The sequence below is a fragment of the Pelobates fuscus genome, chromosome 1, assembly GCF_036172605.1.
Source record: "Pelobates fuscus isolate aPelFus1 chromosome 1, aPelFus1.pri, whole genome shotgun sequence".
NCBI classification, from domain to species: Eukaryota; Metazoa; Chordata; class Amphibia; order Anura; family Pelobatidae; genus Pelobates; species Pelobates fuscus.
The window spans coordinates 4959010-4979983 of NC_086317.1; the positions used below are offsets into that span (position 1 = coordinate 4959010).

General features: G+C 47.4%; 1 protein-coding gene across 1 annotated transcript in view; it reads left to right on the forward strand.

The window, feature by feature from the left end:
- IGSF3 (immunoglobulin superfamily member 3) overlaps positions 1 to 19290 on the forward strand; it is a 71889-nt gene extending 52599 nt beyond the window's left edge. The window contains exons 7-11 of the mRNA XM_063445883.1: positions 5675 to 6079; positions 13123 to 13524; positions 14636 to 15058; positions 16839 to 17237; positions 17889 to 19290. Coding sequence (XP_063301953.1) covers positions 5675 to 6079; positions 13123 to 13524; positions 14636 to 15058; positions 16839 to 17237; positions 17889 to 18139 — 1880 coding nt within the window. The 3' untranslated portion in view covers positions 18140 to 19290. The remainder of the gene's footprint in view (positions 1 to 5674; positions 6080 to 13122; positions 13525 to 14635; positions 15059 to 16838; positions 17238 to 17888) is intronic.
- Positions 19291 to 20974: the final 1684 nt, after the last annotated feature.

The window sequence follows — 20974 nt, forward strand, 5'->3', positions numbered from 1 at the left end:
ACGGAGTGACCTTATAATACAAACACATTTAGTAAACAGGAACTCGAGGACGGAGTGACCGTATAATAAAAACACATTTAGTAAACAGGAACCCGGGGCCCGAGGACGGAGTGACCTTATAATACAAACACATTTTGTAAATAGGAACCCGGGGCCCGAGGACGGAGTGACCTTATAATACAAACACATTTTGTAAATAGGAACCCGAGGACGGAGTGACCGTATTATACGAACACATTTAGTAAACAGGAACCCGGGGCCCGAGGACGGAGTGACCTTATAATAAAAACACATTTAGTAAACAGGAACCCGGGGCCCGAGGACGGAGTGACCTTATAATACAAACACATTTTGTAAATAGGAACCCGGGGCCCAAGGACGGAGTGACCTTATAATACAAACACATTTTGTAAATAGGAACCCGAGGACGGAGTGACCGTATTATACGAACACATTTAGTAAACAGGAACCCGGGGCCCGAGGACGAAGTGACCTTATAATACAAACACATTTAGTAAATAGGAACCCGGGGCCCGAGGACGGAGTGGCCTTATAATACAAACACATTTAGTAAAAAGGAACCAGAGGACGGAGTGACCGTATAATACAAACACATTTAGTAAATAGGAACCCGGGGCCCGAGGACGAAGTGACCTTATAATACAAACACATTTAGTAAATAAGAACCCGGGGCCCGAGGACGAAGTGACCTTATAATACAAACACATTTAGTAAATAAGAACCCGGGGCCCGAGGATGGAGTGACCTTATAATACAAACACATTTAGTAAATAAGAACCCGGGGCCCGAGGACGAAGTGACCTTATAATACAAACACATTTAGTAAATAAGAACCCGGGGTCCGAGGACGAAGTGACCTTATAATACAAACACATTTAGTAAATAAGAACCCGGGGTCCGAGGACGAAGTGACCTATTAATACAAACACATTTAGTAAATAGGAACCCGGGGCCCGAGGACGGACTGACTGACCGTATAATACAAACACATTTAGTAAATAAGAACCCGGGGTCCGAGGACGAAGTGACCTTATAATACAAACACATTTAGTAAATAAGAACCCGGGGCCCGAGGATGGAGTGACCGTATAATACAAACACATTTAGTAAATAGGAACCCGGGGCCCGAGGACGAAGTGACCTATTAATACAAACACATTTAGTAAATAGGAACCCGGGGCCCGAGGACGGACTGACTGACCGTATAATACAAACACATTTAGTAAATAGGAACCCAGGGCCCGAGGACGAAGTGACCGTATAATACAAACACATTTAGTAAATAGGAACCCGGGGCCGAGGACGAAGTGACCTTATAATACAAACACATTTAGTAAATAGGAACCCGGGGCCCGAGGACGAAGTGACCTTATAATACAAACATAGAAACATAGAAACATAGAATGTGATGGCAGATAAGAACCATTCTGCCCATCTAGTCTGCCCAGTTTTCTAAATACTTTCATTAGTCCCTGGCCTTATATTATAGTTAGGATAGCCTTATGCCTATCCCACGCATGCTTAAACTCCTTTGCTGTGTTAACCTCTACCACTTCAGCTCTTCAGCTGGAAGGCTATTCCATGCATCCACTACCCTCTCAGTAAAGTAATATTTCCTGATATTATTTTTAAACCTTTGTCCCTCTAATTTAAGACTGTCCTCTTGTTGTGGTAACACATTTAGTAAATAGGAACCCGGGGCCCGAGGACGGAGTGATGATGATCACTCCTTCACTGACAATCCATGGTGTCAAATAAATATAGTCCCATGGTCGCATGAACCACAATCTCCAACGCCTCGTGAATCGTCATGCCGCTGATTCTTGCAGCTGTGGGGCCGCGTGATGGGAAATAGAGTAGCGTGACACTGTGTGAATGAATCATCCCTGGTCTGTGTGTCTGAGATCCTAAACCATGTCACTAGGTTCTATCCCCTCTGGCTGCCCAGGGGCCCTAACCAATCTGTGATGTCATCGAGTGCACGTGCTCACTGGCGCTAAATGACGTGCATTGCTTTCTGTCACAAGGCTGGGCTCTGCCGCAGGCAGGGGTTACACTGTGTGACGCTTCAATGAACGATCTGTCTCTTTAGACTCCTAGAATCTGTCTGATCCATCAATCCTGCTTTTGTTTTATGAAATTGAACAGATTGTGGGAATGTGGCGGTAGGAGCTTCAGGCTTTATTGAATAAACTAGGAATCGTGGAGAATTGGAATATTTCGACCAAACTAGCTATTTTCTTTTTGTTTTTTTAGTTATTTTATATGGCCCTTCCTTGGTCAATACGTGCAATTCTGGGTTCATTTAGGGCTGTTTGTTTATGGTGGGAAATATTACAAGGTGATTTGACACTTAATGAATCGCATAGCAGCCACATTGTGTGTAACCTATGCCACGTGTCCCCTGCCCTATGTGTGCAGGTCAATGTTTTATAATGATATAATGATTTATCACTGAGGACCGGACTCTGGTTCAGGGAATCCCAGCGGCTGAGTGGATAGTAAGGGCAGTGGTCTTATAATGATATGATAATATGATTTATTACTGAGGACCGGACTCCGGTTCGGGGAATCCCAGCGGCTGAGTGGATAGTAAGGGCAGTGGTGTTATAATGATATGATAATATGATTTATTACTGAGGACCGGACTCCGGTTCAGGGAATCCCAGCGGCTGAGTGGATAGTAAGGGCAGTGGTATTATAATGATATGATAATAGGATTTATTACTGAGGACCGGACTCCGGTTCGGGGAATCCTAGCGGCTGAGTGGATAGTAAGGGCAGTGGTGTTATAATGATATGATAATATGATTTATTACTGAGGACCGGACTCCGGTTCGGGGAATCCTAGAGGCTGAGTGGATAGTAAGGGCAGTGGTGTTATAATGATATGATAATATGATTTATTACTGAGGACCGGACTCCGGTTCGGGGAATCCCAGCGGCTGAGTGGATAGTAAGGGCAGTGGTGTTATAATGATATGATAATATGATTTATCACTGAGGACCGGACTCCGGTTCGGGGAATCCTAGCGGCTGAGTGGATAGTAAGGGCAGTGGTCTTATAATGATATGATAATATGATTTATTACTGAGGACCGGACTCCGGTTCGGGGAATCCTAGCGGCTGAGTGGATAGTAAGGGCAGTGGTGTTATAATGATATGATAATATGATTTATTACTGAGGACTGGACTCCGGTTCAGGGAATCCTAGCGGCTGAGTGATAGTAAGGGCAGTGGTGTTATAATGATATGATAATGATTTATTACTGAGGACCGGACTCTGGTTCGGGGAATCCCAGCAGCTGAGTGGATAGTAAGGGCAGTGGTCTTATAATGATATTACATAGTTACATAGTTAGATAGCTGAAAAGAGACTTGCGTCCATCAAGTTCAGCCTTCCTCACACCTGTTTTTTGCTGTTGATCCAAAAGAGAAAAAAAACAAAACAAAAAAAACAAAAACCCCAGTTTGAAGCACAATTTTGCAACAAGCTAGGACAAAAAATTCCTTATTGACCCCAGAATGGCAGTCAGATTTATCCTTGAATCAAGCAGTTATTACCCTACATTGAAAGATTATATCCTTGAATATTCTGTCTTTGCAAGTATGCATCTAGTAGCTGTTTGAACATCTGTATGGACTCTGATAAAACCACTTCTTCAGGCAGAGAATTCCACATCCTGATTGTTCTTACAGTAAAAAAACCTTTCCTTTGCCTTAGACGAAATCTTCTTTCTTCCAGTCTAAACGCATGGCCTCGTGTCCTATGTAAAGTCCGGTTTGTGAATAGATTTCCACACAATGGTTTGTATTGGCCCCGAATATATTTGTATAATGTTATCATATCCCCTCTCAGGCGACGTTTTCTAAACTAAATAGGTTTAAATTTGTTAACCTTTCTTCATAGCTGATATGTTCCATTCCTTTTATTAATTTTGTAGCCCGCCTCTGCACTTTTTCTAGTGCCATGATATCCTTCTTTAGAACAGGTGCCCAAAATTGCACAGCATATTCAATATGTGGTCTTACCAGTGATTTATAGAGAGGCAAAATGATATTCTCGTCCCGAGAATGAATGCCCCTATGATATGATAATATGATTTATTACTGAGGACCGGACTCCGGTTCAGGGAATCCTAGCGGCTGAGTGGATAGTAAGGGCAGTGGTGTTATAATGATATGATAATTGGATTTATTACTGAGGACCGGACTCTGGTTCGGGGAATCCTAGCGGCTGAGTGGATACTAAGGGCAGTGGTGTTATAATGATATGATAATATGATTTATTACTGAGGACCGGACTCTGGTTCGGGGAATCCCAGCGGCTGAGTGGATAGTAAGGGCAGTGGTCTTATAATGATATGATAATATGATTTATTACTGAGGACCGGACTCCGGTTCGGGGAATCCTAGCGGCTGAGTGGATAGTAAGGGCAGTGGTGTTATAATGATATGATAATATGATTTATTACTGAGGACCGGACTCCGGTTCGGGGAATCCCAGTGGCTGAGTGGATAGTAAGGGCAGTGGTGTTATAATGATATGATAATATGATTTATCACTGAGGACTGGACTCCGGTTCAGGGAATCCTAGCGGCTGAGTGGATACTAAGGGCAGTGGTGTTATAATGATATGATAATATGATTTATTACTGAGGACCAGACTCTGGTTCGGGGAATCCCAGCGGCTGAGTGGATAGTAAGGGCAGTGGTCTTATAATGATATGATCATATGATTTATTACAGAGGACCGGACTCCGGTTCGGGGAATCCCAGCGGCTGAGTGGATAGTAAGGGCAGTGGTGTTATAATGATATGATAATATGATTTATTACTGAGGACCGGACTCCGGTTTGGGGAATCCTAGCGGCTGAGTGGATAGTAAGGGCAGTGGTGTTATAATGATATGATAATATGATTTATTACTGAGGACCGGACTGTGGTTTGGGGAATCCCAGCGGCTGAGTGGATAGTAAGGGCAGTGGTGTTATAATAACCCATTCGGAGGAAGCTGAATGTGGCTCTGTGACGTGGGATTAATATTTGGCGTACATTTAAACGACAGATGTGCCTCCGCATTCCCACTCACCCCCATTTTCTATTAACATTATTTTTTATTCTTTTCTATTGCTTTCCATCTGTCAGATCTGCGCAGCTCCCCTATTCATGGGATTGATTCAGCCCATCTTCTGATTAACCTGTTAATGCTTTATAAACCTGATTTCAGAAGGTCTGCAGACTCGTCCCTTCTGAGTGAGGACACCTTGCTGGCACCACGTAATCCCCCGTCTGTGTCTGCTGTCATTATATCAGGGTACATCTCGAACCATAGGGTGCGTCCTCATTGGCAACAACGGCAAATATAATCACCTTAATAACCTTCATTGGTTATCCAGGCTTAGGCTTGGAGTGGTGACAGTGGGGGTAGAGAGGACAATATTAAATGGTAAAATGTGGGGCTAAGGGATGGTAAGCCATATTGAACCCCAGGTGTTTCTGACCTGCATTCCCTATGATCCTCAGTTATTTATCCATTTAGCCGTGACTGTTCTAGAATTAGGTTTGATATTGATGCGCGTTGGGGCTGCTGTTTGGTATATTTATGCCTTGCAAGTTTGCTGTGATTAATCTCTTTCCTCTCTCTTTAGAGTCCGGCTTTGCTGTCACCGCTATCTCCCGCACACCTGGAGTCACCTTTTATGACTCCTTTGACCTGCAGTGCATCCTGAAACCACACTACCCAGCCTGGGTGGGCATCGCCATTACATGGCGCTTCCAGCCTGTAGCAGGAGGGGACATCCATGACTTGGTGACCTTTAGCCGGGCTGGTGGAGTCCAGTGGGGAGAACGTGCTGGAAGTTTCCGTGGTCGCAGCATTGTTGAGAAGACAGACTCCAGTCACAACGTGCGCCTGAGTGTCAGCCGTGCCAGTGAGTCAGAAGCCGGCAAGTACCAGTGTGTAGCGGAACTGTATAGGAGAGAGTATAATGCCAGCTGGACAAGGCTTGCTGAACGGGCGTCCAATCTTCTGGAAATCCGAGTCCAGCGTCCAGGTAAGCGTGAAACGGCCATCTGCCATTATAGCATCTTTCATAATCTCTCAGGTGTCTTAACAAGGTATGTTTAGTCTCAAACAATGCCCAGAGCTCTGCCAAGTTCTGTGCCATCCAGCACACGGTCAGCGTTTAGACTTGGTAAGATGGGCAGACTCTGTTAAACCAGAAAAGCCACCTTTCACACGCCCTAAGGCAGGAGACACTCAAAGCATTTTTCAACTCTGTCACTGTGTGTACGTGAGGGGGAGTCTGTCTGTGCTGAACCTGTGCCGTGTATACATGGTGTAGTGGTGTGTTGGGGGAGGCTGGCACTGTCTGTGCTGTGTATACATGGTGTAGTAGTGTGTGTGAGGTGAGTCTGTCTGTGCTGTGCTGTGTATATATAGTGTAGTATTGTATTTGGGGAGGCTGGCATTATGTGTGTGTGCGCAGTACCTGTGCCGTGTATACATGGTGTAGTAGTGTGTTGGGGGAGGCTGGCACTGTCTGTGCTGTACCTGTGCTGTGTATACATGGTGTAGTAGTGTGTTGGGGGAGGCTGGCACTGTCTGTGCTGTACCTGTGCCGTGTATACATGGTGTAGTAGTGTGTTGGGGAGGCTGGCACTGTCTGTGCTGTACCTGTGCTGTGTATACATGGTGTAGCAGTGTGTTGGGGGAGTCTGGCACTGTCTGTGCTGTACCTGTGCTGTGTATGCATGGTGTAGCAGTGTGTTGGGGGAGTCTGGCACTGTCTGTGCTGTACCTGTGCTGTGTATGCATGGTGTAGTAGTGTGTTGGGGGAGGCTGGCACTGTCTGTGCTGTACCTGTGCTGTGTATACATGGTGTAGTAGTGTGTTGGGGAGGCTGGCACTGTCTGTGCTGTACCTGTGCCGTGTATACATGGTGTAGTAGTGTGTTGGGGGAGGCTGGCACTGTCTGTGCTGTACCTGTGCCGTGTATACATGGTGTAGTAGTGTGTTGGGGAGGCTGGCACTGTCTGTGCTGTACCTGTGCTGTGTATACATGGTGTAGTAGTGTGTTGGGGAGGCTGGCACTGTCTGTGTTGTACCTGTGCCGTGTATACATGGTGTAGTAGTGTGTTGGGGGAGTCTGGCACTGTCTGTGCTGTACCTGTGCTGTGTATACATGGTGTAGTAGTGTGTTGGGGGAGGCTGGCACTGTCTGTGCTGTACCTGTGCTGTGTATACATGGTGTAGTAGTGTGTTGGGAGGGCTGGCACTGTCTGTGCTGTACCTGTGCTGTGTATACATGGTGTAGTAGTGTGTTGGGGAGGCTGGCACTGTCTGTGCTGTACCTGTGCCGTGTATACATGGTGTAGTAGTGTGTTGGGGGAGGCTGGCATTGTCTGTGCTGTACCTGTGCTGTGTATACATGGTGTAGTAGTGTGTTGGGAGGCTGGCACTGTCTGTGCTGTACCTGTGCTGTGTATACATGGTGTAGTAGTGTGTTGGGGGAGGCTGGCACTGTCTGTGCTGTACCTGTGCTGTGTATACATGGTGTAGTAGTGTGTTGGGGGAGGCTGGCACTGTCTGTGCTGTACCTGTGCTGTGTATACATGGTGTAGTAGTGTGTTGGGGGAGGCTGGCACTGTCTGTGCTGTACCTGTGCCGTGTATACATGGTGTAGTAGTGTGTTGGGGGAGTCTGGCACTGTCTGTGCTGTACCTGTGCTGTACCTGTGCTGTGTATACATGGTGTAGTAGTGTGTTGGGGGAGGCTGGCACTGTCTGTGCTTTACCTGTGCCGTGTATACATGGTGTAGTAGTGTGTTGGGGGAGGCTGGCACTGTCTGTGCTGTACCTGTGCCGTGTATACATGGTGTAGTAGTGTGTTGGGGGAGGCTGGCATTGTCTGTGCTGTACCTGTGCTGTGTATACATGGTGTAGTAGTGTGTTGGGAGGCTGGCACTGTCTGTGCTGTACCTGTGCTGTGTATACATGGTGTAGTAGTGTGTTGGGGGAGGCTGGCACTGTCTGTGCTGTACCTGTGCTGTGTATACATGGTGTAGTAGTGTGTTGGGGGAGGCTGGCACTGTCTGTGCTGTACCTGTGCCGTGTATACATGGTGTAGTAGTGTGTTGGGGGAGGCTGGCACTGTCTGTGCTGTACCTGTGCCGTGTATACATGGTGTAGTAGTGTGTTGGGGGAGTCTGGCACTGTCTGTGCTGTACCTGTGCTGTACCTGTGCTGTGTATACATGGTGTAGTAGTGTGTTGGGGGAGGCTGGCACTGTCTGTGCTTTACCTGTGCCGTGTATACATGGTGTAGTAGTGTGTTGGGGGAGGCTGGCACTGTCTGTGCTGTACCTGTGCCGTGTATACATGGTGTAGTAGTGTGTTGGGGGAGGCTGGCACGGTCTCTGCTGTACCTGTGCCGTGTATACATGGTGTAGTAGTGTGTTGGGGGAGGCTGGCACTGTCTGTGCTGTACCTGTGCCGTGTATACATGGTGTAGTAGTGTGTTGGGGAGGCTGGCACTGTCTGTGCTGTACCTGTGCCGTGTATACATGGTGTTGGGGGAGGCTGGCACTGTCTGTGCTGTACCTGTGCCGTGTATACATGGTGTAGTAGTGTGTTGGGGGAGGCTGGCACTGTCTGTGCTGTACCTGTGCTGTGTATACATGGTGTAGTAGTGTGTTGGGGGAGGCTGGCACTGTCTGTGCTGTACCTGTGCCGTGTATACATGGTGTAGTAGTGTGTTGGGGAGGCTGGCACTGTCTGTGCTGTACCTGTGCCGTGTATACATGGTGTAGTAGTGTGTTGGGGGAGGCTGGCACTGTCTGTGCTGTACCTGTGCTGTGTATACATGGTGTAGTAGTGTGTTGGGGGAGGCTGGCACTGTCTGTGCTGTACCTGTGCCGTGTATACATGGTGTAGTAGTGTGTTGGGGGAGGCTGGCACGGTCTCTGCTGTACCTGTGCCGTGTATACATGGTGTAGTAGTGTGTTGGGGGAGGCTGGCACTGTCTGTGCTGTACCTGTGCCGTGTATACATGGTGTAGTAGTGTGTTGGGGGAGGCTGGCACTGTCTGTGCTGTACCTGTGCCGTGTATTCATGGAGTAGTAGTGTGTTGGGGAGGCTGGCACTGTCTGTGCTGTACCTGTGCTGTGTATTGATACAGATTTAGTCTCTGCCTGTCTCTTCTCTGTGTCTCTCACTTCCACTGTCTTTTAATCTCATTCTGTCACTCTCTGCCTTGTGTTTGCTGTCTCTCTGCCTTACTCCCCTGTCTTTGTTCTTGTCTCTTGTACTTTCTGTCACTGTCTCACTCTCTTGCCATTATTCTATGTCTCCCGCCCTGGTCTCTCTCTCGCTTCTCCCCAACTTTGTTCTATACATTCGTCGTATGTCATGCTCCGTCTGTGTGTCTCTCTTTCTCTTACACTGCCTCTGTTGTGTCTCACTTTGTCTATCTCTGTCTGATTTACCTTGCCTTTGGTTTGTCTCTCTTTATCTCTCTCTCCCTGCTTTTATTCGATATGTGTCCTGTCTGTTTGTGTCTCTATGTTTTTGTTTCTGTATGTATCTCTCTCTCTCGCTCCCCCTACCTTTGTTCTATATGTCCCCTGTCTGTCTCTCTTTCTCTCTCTCTCTCTCTCTCTCTCTCTCTCTCTCTCTCTCTCTGTTTCTGTCTGTGTGTCTTTCTCGCTCCTCCTGCCTTTCTTCTATATGTCCCCTGTCTGTGTCTCTCTCCGTCTCTGTCTCTGTATGTGTCTCGCTATTTCTCTCTCGTTATTCCTGCCTATGTTCTATGACCCCTGTTTATCGGTGTCTCTCTGTTTCTGTCTGTGTGTGTCTCTCTCTCTCTCGCTCCCTCTGCCTTTGTTCTATATATCCCCTGTCTGTCTGTGTCTCTCTGTCTCTGTGGGTCTCTCTTGTTCCCTTTGCCTTTGTTCTATATATCCCCTGTCTGTCTGTGTCTCTGTTTCTTTCTCTGTGGGTCTCTCTCTCGTTCCCTCTGCCTTAGTTCTATATATCCCCTGTCGTCTGTCTCAGTTTCTGTGTCTGTGGCTCTCTCTCTCTCTTGCTCCCCCTGCCTTTGTTCTATATGCTCCCTGTCTGTCTGTAGGTCTCTCGGTTTCTGTCTCTCTGTGGCTCTCGTTCTTTCTCTCTCGCTCCCCCTGCCTTTGTTCTCTATGTCCCCTGTCTGTTTCTGTCTCTCTCTCTCTCTCTCTCTCTCTCTCTCTCTCTCTCTCTCTCCCCCACCTTGTTCTATCTGCCCCCTGTCTGCCTGATCTCATAAAGTAGAGTCTATTAGTGGTTTTCTCGCAGAATGTCCCAGCTCAGCCCTCACCAAGCAATAAGCGCAAGCTTTATGCCCCAAAGTGTCATTTATGTTTATTAGAAATGTGCAGAGTTACCTCCCCCCTCCTGTCTGCTCACTTGGGGCCCAACAGAGGAGCTACCAGATAAAATAAATCTGTCAGTCCTTCACATAATACAAAACGTTTTCACTGAATTAGTATCCACTGCCCTTGATAAAAGGCTATTCCATGAACCCACTCTATTAATCTCTACCACCCCTGCTGGAAGGCCATTCCATGCACCCACTCTATTAATCTCTACCACCCCTGCTGGAAGGCCATTCCATGCACCCACTCTATTAATCTCTACCACCCCTGCTGGAAGGCCATTCCATACACCCCTGCTGGAAGGCCATTCCATGCACCCACTATTAATCTCTACCACCCCTGCTTTAAGGCCATTCCATACACCCACTGTATTAATCTCTACCACCCCTGCTGGAAGGCCATTCCATACACCCACTGTATTAATCTCTACCACCCCTGCTGGAAGGCCATTCCATACACCCACTGTATTAATCTCTACCACCCTTGCTGGAAGGCCATTCCATGCACTCACTGTATTAATCTCTACCACCCCTGCTGGAAGGCCATTCCATGCACCCACTGTATTAATCTCTACCACGCCTGCTGGAAGGCCATTCCATGCACTCACTGTAATAATCTCTACCACCCCTGCTGGAAGGCCATTCCATACACCCACTGTATTAATCTCTACCACCCCTGCTGGAAGCCCATTCCATGCACCCACTGTATTAATCTCTACCACCCCTGCTGGAAGGCCATTCCATGCACCCAATGTATTAATCTCTACCACCCCTGCTGGAAGGCCATTCCATGCACCCACTGTATTAATCTCTACCACCCCTGCTGGAAGGCCATTCCATGCACCCAATGTATTAATACCTACCACCCCTGCTGGAAGGCCATTCCATGCACCCACTATTAATCTCTACCACCCCTGCTGGAAGGCCATTCCATACACCCACTGTATTAATCTCTACCACCCCTGCTGGAAGGCCATTCCGTACACCCATTGTATTAATCTCTACCACCCCCGCTGGAAGGCCATTCCATGCACCCACTGTATTAATCTCTACCACCCCTGCTGGAAGGCCATTCCATGCACCCACTGTATTAATCTCTACCACCCCTGCTGGAAGGCCATTCCATGCACCCACTGTATTAATCTCTACCACCCCTGCTGGAAGGCCATTCCATGCACCCACTGTATTAATCTCTACCACGCCTGCTGGAAGGCCATTCCATGCACTCACTGTAATAATCTCTACCACCCCTGCTGGAAGGCCATTCCATACACCCAATGTATTAATCTCTACCACCACTGCTGGAAGGACATTCCATGCACCCACTCTATTAATCTCTACCACCCCTGCTGGAAGCCCATTCCATGCACCCACTGTATTAATCTCTACCACCCCTGCTGTAAGGCCATTCCATGCACCCAATGTATTAATCTCTACCACCCCTGCTGGAAGGCCATTCCATGCACCCACTGTATTAATCTCTACCACCCCTGCTGGAAGGCCATTCCATGCACCCAATGTATTAATACCTACCACCCCTGCTGGAAGGCCATTCCATGCACCCACTATTAATCTCTACCACCCCTGCTGGAAGGCCATTCCATACACCCACTGTATTAATCTCTACCACCCCTGCTGGAAGGCCATTGCATACACCCACTGTATTAATCTCTACCACCCCTGCTGGAGGGCCATTCCATGCACCCACTGTATTAATCTCTACCACCCCTGCTGGAAGGCCATTCCATGCACCCACTGTATTAATTTCTACCACCCCTGCTGGAAGGCCATTCCATGCACCCACTGTATTAATCTCTACCACCCCTGCTGGAAGGCCATTCCATGCACCCACTGTATTAATCTCTACCACCCCTGCTGGAAGGCCATTCCATGCACCCACTGTATTAATCTCTACCACCCCTGCTGGAAGGCCATTCCATGCACCCACTGTATTAATCTCTACCACCTCTGCTGGAAGTCTGTTCCATGTTCTCACTGTATGTCTGTACCACTTCTGCTGGAAGGCCATTCCATGCATTTACTGTAGTTTTATTGTACACCAGGTGTGTTGCAGCCTGTAAGGTAGATTCCCAGAGTGGCTGGCCCTGTCAGGGTGACCGGGGGAGCCCAGCACTGGCTGGCCCTGTCAGGGTGACCGGGGAGCCCAGCACGGGCTGGTTCTTTCTTAGTCAGGCTACATTTCTTCCCCATCCCACTTGTTGAACGCCCACTCTTTGGTGCTCTGTACATTTGGTTTCCATGACAACCCACATCTTCTTGGTAACCGTTGCTAAGGAAGGAGGTGATCAGAGTCTGTGGGTACCAGTACCAATTGGGAACAGTAGAACTGGGGCATGAGAAATAGTATGTTAATCAGTGTGTGGGTGGTCTCCTGACAGCAATGGCATCTTTCACTTGTCTTTAGAACTGACAATCCTAGTGAAAAGAATCTGAAAAATCAGCTTTGAACTATTTATGTATTCCTGTGGTTTATAATCGCACACACGTCTACTTGCCATAAGTGACCTTATCAAGTCATGCTTTGCTCTTACCTGAGTTAAAGTTGTTCTGATATGTTACCACCTCAGTAGGGAGTTAGTTCTAAAAGAGTTTCTGTGCTGTACGAACAGTTTTCTCATGTTTTATTTGTTTTTCATTCTGGTATTAATGACCAATTTTCTCCTCTCAGTGTCCCGTCTGCAGGTCAGTAAGGTGAAGCGCACACTAAGCATGCTTGAAGGTTCCTCTGCTTCTCTCACATGTTCTGTGCGAGCACAGACCAGCCCAGACTCACGTTTTTCAGTGTTATGGTTCGCTCACCGCCCTGCGGGTGCTGATGGTAAGCTGATTGTGCGCAGTGCAGCAGGTACAGAGTATGGCATGTATCCAGAGGAAGCCGATTTAAAGAACCGTCTGCAGCTGGAGGTGCCCTCGGCTGGACAGTACACTCTTAACTTGCTAGGAGCGAGGCCTGAGGACAGCGGAAGCTACTATTGCCATGTGCAGGAGTGGCTGATGGATCCGAACCAGGCCTGGTACATTCTGTCAGAGGATGCATCAGGGCTGACGGAACTGAACATAAGAGTACCAGGTAAGTAAGACTGTTTGGTGGCATGGTGGCAGAGGTGTGGTGGGGTTAATAGGAGGTTTAAGCATAGGCCGTGGCTCGACAAATCCCAGGCGCCAGGTCGCCATGGTGACTAGATATTTTGTCCTGGCATCTGCTTGTATGCCCATTCAGCTAAAGATGCCGTCTGAGAATGAATGCGGGCGAGTGAGGGAGCTATAATCTCAGTGCTCTTCTTGCTGGGCTCCCTCGCGCGTTCTGCTGTAATGCCGGGAACCGGAATATGACATCACTGCGACTCGACATCACGAAGCGACGCAAGGGGGGGGCAAAGCAAGAACAGCATGACAATAATCTGAGTGGACCCTCTTGACCCCAGGATCCACTCCAGCTCTCCCAAAAAGGGAGGCTGGGTAGACTTATATAATAATTTGTGAATATATGAGAAAGTGTCTTGATCTCAGGCAATCCAATGATTTCCTATAGAAAATAATTGGGAGGCTGTTCCACGCTTTGCCAATCAGGATCTTCACAGAGACTCATTGAATCAATGCGTCTCTATACGGAACATTGAGCGCCTCCGCACAAAGCGCTGAGATGCTGAATGGAGAAGGACTGGACTAGGAAGCACCTCTAGTGGTTATCTGAGTGACTGTCACTACAGGTGTTACTATGTGGCAGTGTAAACACTACCTTTTCTCTGAAAAGGCAGCGTATACATTAAAATTCCTGCAGGGTCAGACTATATAAACCAGAACCACTACATTAAGACTATAGTGTCACTTTAAGAATTGTATTTTTGTCGTTTAAAAACAAAGATGTTCGTTTTAAAAAATCCTGGCTTCTAGATTCAAAGCAAATTTGTCAAGCCTTGGTCTAGGCTGTGGCTCTGGTAGTGTTTACGGGAAGCATATGCCGTTGAAGTTGGCCAGTAATTGGCTTTAGTGGCAGCAATAGCTTTGAGGAGCATTAGATTCTGAGTGCTGAGGCTGGGGAGGGCAAGACTCCTGGGTAGAGCGGGTATAGAGAGTGAGGCTTCAGAACACTTACAGATTTACATTTTGGGTTCACACACAGAACCTGTCCTCCTGACAGCAGTTCCCAGTTGTACAGACAATCTTCTGTTTGCTCTTAGATATCAACTTGCAGTTGGACCAGGTCATACGGAATATTTCCGTCCTGGAAGGGGAAAGTTTTACTGTGACCTGCCACGTGTTGAATCGGACCCTGCCAGAGTCTCGTTTATCTATTGAGTGGCTGGCCTGGCGTGCCACCGAGCCTGAGAGAAGGACCATTAGTAGGATGACACTTGATGCGGTTACTATGCCTTCGCCAGAAGAGGAAGAGAGTGGTAGTCTGGGCCCCGAACTACTGAAGCGCTTGCAGCTGTCGCAGCCATCCCCTGGGATGTACACCCTCACCCTGCACAGAGCTATGGAACAGGACAGTGGTGCCTACAGCTGCCAAGTACAAGAATGGCTGCAGGATGCAGGAAGGCAGTGGTACAAACGAGCTGAAGACCGATCGGGAGCCACCTACGTCGGTGTGCGTAGACCAGGTGAGAAATCCTGTCCCCTTCCCTTTGCAACTGTCAAAGCTAGATGACTAACTGTGGAGCTATGTTGTTCGACCTTCCATGGGCCACAGCCCTACCCCTGTCTGTTCATTGCATTCTCCCCTCTTTACCTCCTGTCTTTCTATGAGCCCCAGCCATAACCCTGTCTGTTCATTGCATTCTCCCCTCTCTACCTCCAGTCTCTCTGAGCCCCCAGCCATAAACCTGTCTGTTCATTGCGTTCTCCCCTCTCTACCTCCAGTCTCTCTATGAGCCCCACCCATAACCCTGTCTGTTCATTGCATTCTCCCCTCTCTACCTCCAGTCTCTCTATGAGCCCCACCCATAACCCTGTCTGTTCATTGCATTCTCCCCTCTCTACCTCCAGTCTCTCTATGAGCCCCCAGCCATAACCCTGTCTGTTCATTGCATTCTCCCCTCTACCTCCAGTCTCTCTATAGGCCCCAGCCATAAACCTGTCTGTTCATTGCATTCTCCCCTCTCTACCTCCAGTCTCTCTATGAGCCCCACCCATAACCCTGTCTGTTCATTGCATTCTCCCCTCTCTACCTCCAGTCTCTCTATAGGCCCCCAGCCATAATCCTGTCTGTTCATTGCATTCTCCCCTCTCTACCTCCAGTCTCTCTATGAGCCCCCAGCCATAACCCTGTCTGTTCATTGCATTCTCCCCTCTACCTCCAGTCTCTCTATGAGCCCCCAGCCATAACCCTGTCTGTTCATTGCATTATCCCCTCTACCTCCAGTCTCTCTATGAGCCCCAGCCATAACTCTGTCTGTTCATTGCATTCTCCCCTCTACCTCCAGTCTCTCTATGAGCCCCAGCCATAACTCTGTCTGTTCATTGCATTCTCCCCTCTACCTCCAGTCTCTCTATGAGCCCCAGCCATAACTCTGTCTGTTCATTGCATTCTCCCCTCTACCTCCAGTCTCTATAGGCCCCAGCCATAAACCTGTCTGTTCATTGCATTCTCCCCTCTCTACCTCCAGTCTCTCTATGAGCCCCACCCATAACCCTGTCTGTTCATTGCATTCTCCCCTCTCTACCTCCAGTCTCTCTATGAGCCCCCAGCCATAAACCTGTCTGTTCATTGCATTCTCCCCTCTCTCCCTCCAGTCTCTATATGAGGCCCCCAGCCATAACCCTGTCTGTTCATTGCATTCTCCCCTCTCTACCTCCAGTCTCTATATGAGGCCCCCAGCCATAGCCCTGTCTGTTCATTACATGCTCCCCTCTCCCTCCAGTCTCTATATGAGCCCCCAGCCATAGCCCTGCCTGTTCATTACATTCTCCCCTCTACCTCCAGTCTCTATATGAGCACCCAGCCATAACCCTGCCTGTTCATTGCATTCTCCCCCTCTACCTCCAGACTCTCTATGGGCCTCCAGTCCTCCTCTGGATTTTGAACTGAAACCTATCCCTCTTTCAGATCTCCACAGATTATGGAGTCTTTTGAAAATTGGGAATGTCATGAGCTTGTGCAGGACGTCACTGCTGTGTTTTGCACCATGTGCTTTGCCTGGCTTCAGTACAATTCTTCTATACTGCGCATCTAATTATAGCTGATTCTCCATCACAGCCCAGAAGGCTGGCACATGCTCAGTGGGAGTACCAGAGGGCCACAGATTGTCATAGTTTTGTAAATTTGTAAGAAAAAAAAATTGTTACACCAATAAACAGAAATGTTAAATGTAGGAATGTTTCAGCCAATATCATCTACTGTCTGTGTTAAATTGATGAAGATCTGCTCTCTTCTTCCAACAGATCCAGCACTGGGGCTTGATGTAGCGCCCCTCAACATCTCAGTGATGGAAGGCAGTCATTTTGAGTTAGACTGCATTATCTCTTCTCGTTCACGCCCGGACTCCCAGCTTGCGGTCTCATGGACCCTCCTAGGCAAAGCTCGTACGGCTGTACCAGAGACCGTGCTAACAACTGATCGCTCTGGGGTGTGGTCCCCACTTGCTCAGCGCTGGGAGGGACGTCTGCAGCAGGTCCAGCTTTCTCCCACACTTTACCGATTGAGGATTCCCCACGTGGGCTCAGGGGATTCTGGGAATTACTCGTGCTCTGTCCAGGAGTGGCTGCCTGGACCACGTGGCGACTGGTATCTTTTAGCTCAGGAAGAAGCTCTCACAGGCCTGGTCAACGTGCAAAGCAAAGGTGATTGTTGGGAACATTTAAAATTAAGTTGTTTTTCATAATTTTATAGTAAAGACCAACAGTAAACCCATTCAAATGACCAGAATCTTTTAATCCTGAAAAAAAATAAAAAATGTATTGCTCTTTTCCCCAGATGTAAGTCTGTTCGATATTCTGCTGACCTGGCTGTGAAAGTGGTACCTGGCAGAGTACGACAATTATATTCTCATGCAGTGACGTGGGCTGGGATCCCAAAGTAACAACTTGATTAGACAGAGCTGACACCGAGAGCCTGTGAATTACTCACCCTGCCGTGCAGCACTTTCACACTTGGCCGGCAGAACTGGTTTCCTTTCAAAAACAATTAAATTTTGCAGAGAAGCCATATTTTAAATATTTCCCATCATCTACCATTGCTGTGTCTCTTTTATAACCAGGGATGCGTCTACGAACACCATTCTTCAAAGTGCAATATTGTAAAGTCCATTTTATCCATTGTAGCCCTGAAGGATGCAGTCTTTTTCCTGGGCTTTCTTAACAACTGGTGTTTAAACCCAGTGCATGACCTCATAAGGCTGTAGAGATGGCTATAGGGAATTTCTGTTTGGACCTTCCCGTTGGTCCCTTCTTGCCATTTCACATTCTGATTATTCTGTGTCCTCTCTCCCACAGAGTCCACACTGCAGACGGTGATCTGTTCCAACGATGCACTTTTCTACCTGGTCTTCTTTTACCCGTTCCCCATATTTGGAATTCTCATCATAACCATCTTGCTGGTGAGATTCCGTAGCCGGCCATCAAGTAAGACGGGTGAAGGCAAGAATGGAGTTCCCTTACTGTGGATTAAGGAGCCCCACCTTAACTACTCTCCCACCTGCCTGGAACCGCCAGTTCTAAGCATACATCCTGGGACCATTGACTAAAGACAGCAGATTTATGGTGTTTCTTACTGACGTTAATCCCATGATGTGCCAGCTCATTTCAGCCAGCGAGAGACAAATAGTATTGGGTGTAGGAGCCTTCCACCCATCGCTGGCATTATCGCCGTGAGGCATGGTGGCAATTCTCTTGTGCTGCTAAGGATTCTGGGTTATAGGCCATCTTTTTTGGTATACATGAGGCCACTTATTGACAAGGTATCTTCCTTTTTCAGCAGGTGTTAATCCTGCATGTATCACGGACATTCAGCATGTGGCAAGAGGTTCTAGGAGATTTTTCTGATTCCCAACCCCCATCCCCACTCTGGTAGTGGGCAGATTAATTCCTACTGCAGCATGGAGTCACCTAAAACACCTTGTGAACAGACAGTGGGCCCCACTTGGAGTGAATAAAACACATTGGTCATGTCTGTCGGCTTCCCAGCCAAGTGACTGCCTTTTATGTATATATTTAATAGTACTGTACCAACGGTGTGCTTCCTGTCCAATGGAGGTTTTATTTTATTGTTTATTTTTTTTTTTTACTTGCTCAATTTTAACTTTTTATCTTTTATTTGCCTGTGTAAAGTTTTTATGTAAAAACCTTGTTTGTTTTTTTTACCCCAAATTTATTGTGTATATATCGTATGTGTTGCACTGTGGGATTGTGGGTAATGGCTGATCAGCTGATGTCCTGTTCCGATGAGCCAGAAAGCCCAGTTCGGAGCAAGGTGCCTGGATAATGCACTCTAAGAGTGACACGTCTGTTTTCGTAGTCTTCCTTTGGCCTTGACTAGAGGGCGGCCATCTTGAGCCCTGTCAGAACAATAACTTTTTCAGCACATAATATGTGGCGATTCAAGTTCGTACAAATTCACACATTTCATTTTGTGAGATGTATGAAAATATTTATTGAATGGGTATTATTATTATTATTTAAAAAATTTTTTAACTACTAACCAATTATCTACCTGCAATGTCATCACTGCCCTGGTGCTTTTACTGACAAAGAATTTGGTTATAGTTGCCCCCACCCCGCACCATGGCCCATCTTTGAACACTCCGCTACACCCACTAATCCCCCAATTTTGTGATTTGTTGCACTGAGCTTGTTTTATATGAAACATTATTTGAGAACAGTAAAGTTTGTGTCTGTTTCCTTGTTGTGTTCAGCATTTTATATCAAGATGGCGGTGTGTGGTGTGCATCCAATACCTTGTTTGCAGTGTATGGAGCAGGATGTGTTGAGAGTGTGGGTAGATTTATAAAAACAATGCCATCATATCATGTAAGCTGTCTGGGAGGAGGTTAAAACAGATTGAAGAGCAATAACAAAACACAATCTATGAGGGCAATAGAAAGAATCTACGAGGGCCACCAGATTAATCTAGAAACCAACAGAATGGGCGTAGCTTTAATAGGACGCTCGTGCACACATTGTGCATCTGGAAAGTAAATGAACACAATCTGAAACCAAGAGGTGATATTAGAATGGGTTTCAGGTTAGTACGGGTTGGGTTAGTGATGGCAATAAGAGGTGATATTAGAATGGGTTTAGGGTGAGTACAGGTTGGGTTACCCAGGTTTAGTGATGGCAATAGGAGGTGATCTTAGAATGGGTTTCGGGTGAGTATGGGTTGGGTTACACAGGTTTAGTGATGGCAATAAGAGGTGATATTAGAATGGGTTTAGGGTGAGTACAGGTTGGGTTACCCAGGTTTAGTGATGGCAATAGGAGGTGATCTTAGAATGGGTTTCGGGTGAGTATGGGTTGGGTTACACAGGTTTAGTGATGGCAATAAGAGGTGATATTAGAATGGGTTTAGGGTGAGTACAGGTTGGGTTACCCAGGTTTAGTGATGGCAATAGGAGGTGATATTAGAATGGGTTTCGGGTGAGTATGGGTTGGGTTACACAGGTTTAGTGATGGCAATAAGAGGTGATATTAGAATGGGTTTAGGGTGAGTACAGGTTGGGTTACCCAGGTTTAGTGATGGCAATAAGAGGTGATATTAGAATGGGTTTCGGGTGAGTATGGGTTGGGTTACACAGGTTTAGTGATGGCAAGAAGAGGTTGATTAGAATGGGTTTAGGCAGTGGTGGGATTTAGCCGGTTTGCACGAACCTTTTACTAAAATGTTACAAGTTCGCCAAACCGGTGATTAACCTGGCCGACTGAGGCGTCAGCCCTCAGTCCATGACCAAGTAGTCTGCCACTGACTCTGGTCTGCAGCTTTGCTGGGTGTAGAGATATCGCGATCTCCAGCAAAACACAGCGTTGCCCCGGGTTTCCACAGCAACGCTGTGACACATCAAGTGCCGGAGATCTCGAGATCTCTACTCCATGGTCTGCAGCCCGGAGGCAGTGGCAGACTGGATACCTAGCCCGCTGGACCACCAGGGAGGAGAAGACCACCAGGGAATGGATTTCACAAAAAAGGTATTTAAGCCACAGCCTCCACACATGCTAATCCCCCCAGCTGCCACCATCCCTCACACTACCACCACCCCCACTGTCACCACTTCCCACACTGTCACCACCATCACTGTCACCACTTCCCAAAACTGTGAGTACGGGTTGGGTTACACAGGGTTAGTGATGGCAATAAGAGGTGATATTAGAATGGGTTTAGGGTGAGTACGGGTTGGGTTACACAGGTTTAGTGATGGCAATAAGAGGTGATATTAGAATGGGTTTAGAGTGAATACGGGTGGGGTTACACAGGGTTAGTGACGGCAATAAGAGGTGGTATTAGAATGGGTTTAGGGTGAGTACGGGTTGGGTTACACAGGTTTAGTGATGGCAATAAGAGGTGATATTAGAATGGGTTTAGAGTGAAT